The sequence below is a fragment of the Dasypus novemcinctus genome, chromosome 14 (assembly GCF_030445035.2).
Source record: "Dasypus novemcinctus isolate mDasNov1 chromosome 14, mDasNov1.1.hap2, whole genome shotgun sequence".
NCBI lineage: Eukaryota > Metazoa > Chordata > Mammalia > Cingulata > Dasypodidae > Dasypus > Dasypus novemcinctus.
This window is the reverse complement of record NC_080686.1, coordinates 105,922,685-105,930,694: the sequence shown is the minus strand read 5'-3', so window position 1 is coordinate 105,930,694 and position 8,010 is coordinate 105,922,685. Positions and strand designations below refer to the sequence as shown.

General features: G+C 73.1%; 1 protein-coding gene across 1 annotated transcript; it reads left to right on the top strand.

The window, feature by feature from the left end:
- The first annotated feature begins 1,356 nt into the window (after positions 1–1,356).
- Positions 1,357–5,013, top strand: ARC (activity regulated cytoskeleton associated protein). The gene is given in 4 exon segments (XM_058276290.1): positions 1,357–1,839; positions 1,841–3,124; positions 3,377–3,518; positions 3,701–5,013. Coding segments are annotated over 2 exon segments (1,185 nt in total). The 5' UTR covers positions 1,357–1,461; the 3' UTR covers positions 2,648–3,124; positions 3,377–3,518; positions 3,701–5,013.
- The last annotated feature ends 2,997 nt before the right edge of the window (positions 5,014–8,010 follow it).

Below are 8,010 nucleotides of genomic sequence, written 5' to 3'. Positions count from 1 at the left end.
GTCACTGACGGGGCCTGGGGGTCTGGGCTGCGGCCGTGGTGGTGTGCGAGCTACCTGTGCCCAGGTAACAGGGAGGCCCCGCGGGGGTAACCCAGGAAGGGCGCGCCCCACCCTGTTGCCAGGGCAGCGGCAGGGCCCCCTTCCTGGGGAATCTCAGCTTCCGGAGCTCCTTATATGGCGCTCGCCTTCGCTCAGCCTCAGCCTCTCCTGACTGCAGGCCCTGGGTGCCCCCTCCCTCCTTCCCTTCTCCCCTCCACCCCCTCCCCCATCCCCCCCTCCTCCCTGCTCCCCCCTTCCCCCTCCCCCCTCCCCCTTCTGCCCCTCTCCCTCGACCTGGAAGCCTCAGAGCTCCTGGCCAGGTGCCAGCTGCAGATCCTGGGCCAGATCCAGGGCCCAGGGCCCCTCCATCTCCCCCACACCCCCTCCCCAGTTAGCACCCCGACTCCTGGGAGCCCCTAAGTGGAGAAGTCTTGGGCTCTACCAAGGACCTGGGTGAGGGTCACCAGGCACCCCTCTCCAGCCTCTGGTGACACCGGGTCGCACCTGGCCACACCCACACCAGTGCCAGAGGCTGGGCAGACCCCCGACCCCCAGGCAGGATCTGTGTCCCTCAAGGGGTGGGGACAGCCCAGGTCCCAGGCTCAAGGGACTGGGAGGCAGGGGCGGGCAGGAGCCTGTGGCCACTACTGGCAAAGCACCCAGACGCCTGGAGCCCCGTGTGTGTGAGTGTGTGTGAGTGTGTGTGAGTGTGTGTGAGTGTGGACTCCAGCCCCGCTCTGGGTGTGAGTAAGGGGCTAAATGCGGGGGGTGGGTGTACTTCCCGAGTCTCCTGGGGTTAGGGGGTAAGCACCCAGGAGAGGAGGGCCCCGGCTCCTCCCCGTTGGAGAGGCTGGGAGGGAGGCGGCCCCAGTCTCGCTGGGTCCCAGGGAGGGCGGGCGGCAGGTGGCCCTCCGTCCCTTAGCCCAGGCCGTCCCGTGGAGCCGGAGGGGGGGCCGATGTCGCCTCCCCAGGACGGTCCTCGGGTCCCCGCGGCTGTTCGGGCCGGCGGCGCGGGCCGGCGGATTAGTCAGCCCGGGCGGAGCCACGTGTGCGGGGGGTGGGTCCTCCCTCGGCTCCGGGGAGGGCGCGAGTGGGCGCGGGGGAGGCGGGGCCTGCGCAGGGGCGCGGGCGGGCGCTGCGGGCCGCGCGCTCCGCCAATGGGAGCCGGGGCTCCGGGAGGGCCGCCCACGGCCGGCGCCCGCAGCATAAAGGGCGGCGCGCGCGGCGCAGAGCGGCAGGCACTGTCCTCCCCCGCACCGCCGCGCCGTCTTCCCGGCAGCCGCTCCGCCGCGGGCACCGCGCCGCACTGCACCGCGTGCTCCCCCGGGCAGCCGCTGCGCCGCCCCAGCGCCCCGAGCAGAGCCCGCAGCCGCGCCGCCCTCCGCGTCCCCCCGAGCTGCAGCGGCGAGCCCCTGCGCGCAGATGGAGCTGGACCGCATGACGGGCGGCGGCCTCCACGCCTACCCGGGGCCGCGGGGCGCGCCGGTGGCCAAGCCCAACGTGATCCTGCAGATCGGGAAGTGCCGCGCCGAGATGCTGGAGCACGTGCGCCGGACGCACCGGCACCTGCTGGCCGAGGTGTCCAAGCAGGTGGAGCGGGAGCTGAAGGGGCTGCACCGCTCGGTGGGCAAGCTGGAGAGCAACCTGGACGGCTACGTGCCCACGGGCGAGTCGCAGCGCTGGAGGAAGTCCATCAAGGCCTGCCTGAGCCGCTGCCAGGAGACCATCGCCAACCTGGAGCGCTGGGTCAAGCGCGAGATGCACGTGTGGCGCGAGGTGTTCTACCGGCTGGAGCGCTGGGGCCGACCGCCTGGAGTCCCTGGGCGCCAAGTACCCCGGCGGCGGCCAGCCCGCGCGCCACACCGTCTCGGTGGGCGTGGGGGGTCCCGAGAGCTACTGCCAGGAAGCCGACGGCTACGACTACACGGTCAGCCCCTACGCCATCACGCCGCCCCCGGCCGCTGGCGAGCTGCCCGGGCAGGAGCCGGCCGAGGCGCAGCAGTACCCGCCGTGGGGGCCGGGCGAGGACGGGCAGCCCAGCCCCGGCGTGGACACGCAGATCTTCGAGGACCCGCGGGAGTTCCTGAGCCACCTGGAGGAGTACCTGCGGCAGGTGGGCGGCTCCGAGGAGTACTGGCTGTCGCAGATCCAGAACCACATGAACGGGCCGGCCAAGAAGTGGTGGGAGTTCAAGCAGGGCTCGGTGCGGAACTGGGTGGAGTTTAAGAAGGAGTTCCTGCAGTACAGCGAGGGCACGCTGTCCCGCGAGGCCATCCAGCGCGAGCTCGAGCTGCCGCAGAAGCAGGGCGAGCCGCTCGACCAGTTCCTGTGGCGCAAGCGCGACCTGTACCAGACGCTGCACGTGGACGCCGAGGAGGAGGAGGTCATCCAGTACGTGGTCAGCACCCTGCAGCCCAAGCTCAAGCGCTTCCTGCGCCACCCGCTGCCCAAGACCCTGGAGCAGCTCATCCAGCGGGGGCTGGAGGTGCAGGACGGACTGGGGCAGGCGGCCGAGCCCGCGGGGCCCCGCGCCGAGGACGAGGCCGAGGCCCTCACGCCCGCCCTCACCAACGAGTCCGTGGCCAGTGACCGGACGCAGCCCGAGTAGCGGGCCGTGGGGGCGGCCGGCCGGCCTGCGTGCACCGGGACCGGACGCCGGGGCCGGCCCCTGCCGAGGGGCCCCTTCTGGCCGGGCGCCCCGCCCTGGCCGTCCAGCCTGACTCAAGGACACACGCGGTCCAGACCTGGACAACTCCCCCGACATGGCACCGGAGCCCCCCCAGGCTCCTGCAGCCCCCTCTCCCCCATCTTCCCTGGCCCAGCACCTCCCTGGGCCAGCGACCCCCCACCCCACACTCCGGGACCCGAGCTCCCCCAGCCTCGGGCCTCTGGGCACTCACAAAGCCAAGCAACCAGGTGGCACGGGCCACCCGAGAGCAGATCCATAGCCACGGGAACCTCACCTTCCCGTGATGCCACCGCACAGCCACCGCCTGGCCCCCCAGGGCAGCTGGCCAGCCTCCCCGGGGACCGCTGGGCCGCAGCAGCAGCAGGCGTGGGACCCTGGAACCTCCTGGCACCTCAGGTGAGCCCTTGCCCCCTTGAGGCTCCTTAGAGCGCCTGGCCCGGGGCCCCTCTTCCAGGAGACCGCGAGCGGCCAGGGCACCCCCGGCAGCTTAGCGGTAGGGGTGGGGGTGGGAGTGGCTTCTTGGGGACACTGGAAGATGCAGGGAGAGGCCAGCAGAGCTCAGGGAGAGGGGGCCTGGGGGCGGAGGCAGGCCGGGGGGCTTGCGAGCCAGGCTCTCACACGGACCCCGCTTTTCTCTCGCCCCAGCAGCAGTGACTCAACGGCAGCCTGGAGAAGGAGCGCGGCACGGCGGCATGAGTCACCGCGGCAGGCCGTCGCTCCCACGGGAGCTGAGCCCCCAGCCTGGCCGCCGCTTCGGCCGACACCCATGGAGCCAGGAGGGTGACGACAGGTAAGGGCGGCTCACCCCAGCCCCGGCCCTCAGCAGCCCTGCAGGCGACACTGCCACGGGAGCCTGCGGCCACTCCCAGCGGGATCCCTGGGACGCGCCCCCGCCCCCGGCTTCCTGCCACGCCCCTCCCGCTGCGCGCCTGGCGCTGTCCCTCACCCCCTGCTGCTTTCTCTTTTGTGCAGGTCCCAAGGCCCCCCCTGAGTCTCGTCTGCTGAGCCTGGCACAGCCCCTCCCCTGTCCTCCGCGCAAGCTGCCCGCGGAGGAGGAGACCCGAGGACCGCCGCGGGCGCTGCCTGCAGAAGCCGAGGCCGCGCCAAGGGCAGCCGCCAGCCCGAGGGCGGGCGTGCCAGGAGCCTGCCCTCAGCCGCCCCGGAGCCGCTGCAGCAGGAGCCGGGGTGGGCCAGCCGGGCCCTGCCTCTCTTCCGCCCAGAGCCCCCGCCCACGCCGTCCTCAGGAGAGCCTCCTGCGGGACCTCGAGCCCCTGCCCAGCGGTCCCTGCCTGGCCACCCCTGCTTGGGGACCCCTTCTTGGCGGCCACTTCTTGGTGGCCTCTGCCAGGCTGCCCCTGCCCCGTGGCCGCTGCCTGGCAGCCTCTGGCCCCCGCCTGGTGGCCCCTTCTTGGCGGCCCCTTCTTGGCAGCTCCTGCCCGGTGGCCCCTGCCCGGTGGCCTTTGCTTGGTGGCCCCTGCCCAGCAGTCCCTTTTTGGTGGCCCCTATTTGGTGGCCCCTGCTTGGCAGCCCCTGGCCCCTGCCCGGCGGCCCCTGCCTGGTGGCCACTGCTTGGTGGTCCCTGCCCGGCGGCCCCTGCCCGGCGGCCACTGCTTGGTGGCCCCTGCTTGGCGGCCCCTGCCCAGTGGCCCCTCCTTGGTGGCCCTGGCCTCTGCTTGGCGGCCCCTTCTTGGCGGCCCCTTGCCCCTGCCTGGTGGCCCCTGCTTGGCAGCCCCTTGCCCCTGCCCAGTGGCCCCTGCCCGGTGGCCCCTGCCTGGCGGCCCCTGCCCAGCAGCCCCTGCCCAGTGGCCTGTGCCTGGCTGCCCCAGATTGGCTGTCTCTGCCAGGCCGCCCCTGCCCAGTGGCCCCAAGGCCAGCAGGGATCTCAGAGCCTGTGCTCCAGAGGCTAAAAGAGGCCCTCCACCCCAGGCCCTCCACCCCACTGTTGCCCAGGCCTGGACCCCTCCCCAGCCCACCAGCACCCAGCTGTCCCCGGTGCTGGCGAGTGACGCGTGTCTGCAGCCCGAGCCGGCCCTGCTCTGCTGGGGCTCGCAGGCTCTGGGGCCCGCTGTCTGCGGACACCTCACAGGCCCTCCGAAACCACCTCTGCCAGCCGCCCACAAAGTTTATTTTTGCACCTAAGGCATAGCCCCCCTATCTGCAGGCTGGACTGGGGCCTGGGGGAGCCCTGGGAACCCTCGACTGTCAGGCTGTGTCCCTGCCGCCCCCTCCCTGAAGACAGAGTCTTTTGTAAGATTTTGGTAATAAAACGCTGAAACTTTCTTGAAGGCGCGTGCTGCTGCTTCTGGTTGTCTTGGGCTGGGTAGCGCACAGGTGCTCAGCGGGCCGTGCGGCCCCGCGGCCAGAGGGCGCCCGGAACCCCGTGGGTGCAGAGGGAGGGTCTCCAGGGGCCTGGGGGTGGGGACCCCAAGGCCAGCCTGGCTGGGGGCAGGGCTTCTGGGGTCCTGGGTCAGGACAGAAGGGTCATCCCCCAGGGGCGTGCCCTGCCTGCCCTCCGCCGTGCGCACCCCCCCCCCCCCCCCCGTCTTGGGGCAGCTAGCGTGTCGGGTGGCTCTGGGGGCCCCTTTGGGTGTAGCTGAGGAAGGCCAGGCCCCCCAGTTAGTGCCCCCCCTCTGCCCGTGGGGCGGGGTGGGGTCATGGGGTCTGAGATCTGTGAGGCTGTGGGGTGAGCGGGGTGGGGCGCCGGAAGCTCAGCTGTCACCGGGCCGTGGGCCCAGGGGCGCCTCGCGCCAGTGTCCGGGAGGGAGTCCGGCTGGGAGGCCCCGGGCGCCGGTGCCGGCTCAGGACCTGGGACAGCGCCGGGCCAGCTCCTGTGGGCCGCAGGCTCAGGGGCCAGCAGGGCCAGGCGGCCCCGGGGGAGGGCGGGAAGACCCGGGGCTGGAGGGGGGGGCAGCCGCGCTAGGGCCGGGCGCGCAGGGCTGCCGTCCTGGGGGGGGGGGGGTCTCCGGGGCCTTCGCCGGCCGCGGCAGGCCCCCCACGCCTGCATTTGGGGCTGCGGAGCCGGGTCCGGGCCTCGCCAAGTGGGCGCACCGCCCCCGCCGCTCGGGCTCGTCACCTCGGGGTGCGACCCTGGCCCCCAGGAGGGGCCGCTCTGGCCCGGGGGAGCGGTGCGTCGTCCCACCACGGGGCGTCGGGGGCCGTGCGGGGACGGGGAGGGCAGGAAGCGGGGGGGGGGGGGGGGGGGGGGGGCGCGGGGATCAGGGCCGCCCGCAGGAAACGCTGTCACCCCGCGCAGCCCCGCGGCGCCGGCAGCGCCGCCTCCGCTCCATTCTTCTCCTTCTTTCTTGTAGAATAATGGGGCCGCGCACGAGCGCGGGGAGAGGAAATTGACGGCACGGCGGGCGGAACCTGCCGGAGCGGCGGTAATTTCCCTGGGGGCTGCGGCCCGCCCTCCGGCGCCGGGAGGGGGGCGCGTTTCCCTTTCACAGGCCCCGCTCCCCAGCGTGAGAGGAAGAGCTCCGCCGGACGTTTCCCGGTTCCAGGCGGGGCGCAGGGTCTCTGTTTCCAGGGACGGGGGCGGGGGGGCGGGGCGGCTGTCCCTTGCTCTCCCCCCGTGTCCCCCCTGCCCCCCCAGATCTCCAGACCACCTGGTCTCCTCTGTTCGGTATCAGTGGGGAAGTTGAGGCACAGAGGGCCGCTGCCTGCTCCGGGCGGCCTGGGCTGGGCAGGCGGGACGCTGCTGCGCGGGGCGGGCCTGGGGAGGCGGGCGGCCGCTGGCGGGCGGGGGTCGCGGCAGCCCTAGGCGCGCCTTCTGCAGGTCCCTGGTGTCCGACTCGGGTGGGCCGGGCTCGAGCCCCAGCGCTACCCCTCGCCGGTCGGGGCGCCCGACTTTGGCGAGCCTGAACCACCCGCGGCGCGGCGGGGGGGCCTGCTGCTGGCTCCCCCCAGGCTCAGGCCGCCGTCCCCGTTGGGTGCTGCCCTTCCCCTGCGGTGGTCCGGATGGCAGCAAGCTGGAAAGGCTGCCACGGAGTAGCAGGGAAGCCCAGCAGTCAGCGCCAGGCTGGCGGCTGCAACAAAGAGACCCCTTCCTGGAGGGGGAGGGGGCGGGGGGGGGAGGGACGGGGAGGGGACTGGCCATAGGACCTGGGGGGTGGGGAATCCACGAAGAGAGAGGCTGAGCGCCTCTCTCGGAGCCGGCGGCAGTGGGGACGGAAACCTACACACAAGTGAGGCCAGTGATGGCCAGGCAGGCTGGACAGGTCCCCAGGGTCTCTGCCCCCAGCTCCGCCTCAGGCCTGGTCACCCCTGTGCCCTGCCATCCCTTCCCTCAGCAGACCCCAAGAACCCAGGCGGTGGGAGGGGCCCGGGCGGGGGTCTCTGCCATCCTCGCCCGGCCCGAGCCCTGGCTGTCCCTGCTCAGGGGCCCTGGCACTCGGTGTCTCTGTCGTGGGGGCGGCTCTGGCCGGCAGCCACCAGTCCCCTGTCTGTGCTTGGGACTGCAGAGCTGAAACGGCCACTCCCCATAAGGGGGAAACTGAGGCCAGGGAGAGGCCGGGCGTGCAGCCTCGCCGGCACCTCTGCCGGGCCTTGGGGAGCCTGTGGCGCCCCCACATGCCGCTTCGCAGACACGCAGTCCCCTCGCCACGGAAAGAGGCCCGGCAGGGATTCTCAGACTCGAAGGACGTCGGAACCCCTTTCCGGGGGAGCTTCTCACGCTTCGACTTCGGTCGTGCTCCCCTTGGAGCTAATCGAGCACGTCCGAGCACAGCCGGGGACGCGCGGGCGCCTCGCACGCGGCAGGGGCCGGCGGGGAGCGGGAGGGTGGGCCGCCCTGGCTTGCCCGGGTGAGGGGCTTTCAGCGGTGGAACGTGCCGGGCCGGGCGGAGGCCCCGGTGACGACACGATCGTGTCCCTGAACCGGGTCACGGGGGCTGTGTCAGGGCAGAAAGTCGCGGCTCAGGGCTCGGAGCCGCTTTCCCCGCCCTGTGGCCGCACGGGGCGCGCACCTGCCGGGGGCCCGGCTCCTAAGCGCGCCCAGCTCTGTCACCCAGGCGCGCCTTGCGTTCAGAGACGCAGCGGGGGCTGCGGGGAGGGACGCCGAGGCTGGAGCTGCCCCACGGCAGCAGCTCCCGACAGGGAGTGAGCTCCCCGTGGCTGTGCAAACGGCCAGGGGCCCGCCGGGACGGCCGCGCCCACCGTCCCTGCAGCTCGGGGGGGCCCCGGAGCGCCTCTCTGGCACCGCCTTCCCGCTGCTTGATGTCCCGCTGGGAGACCGGAGTGTCCCGCTTGGCTGTGGCACCTCTGCCCGCCTCCACGCCTCCTTC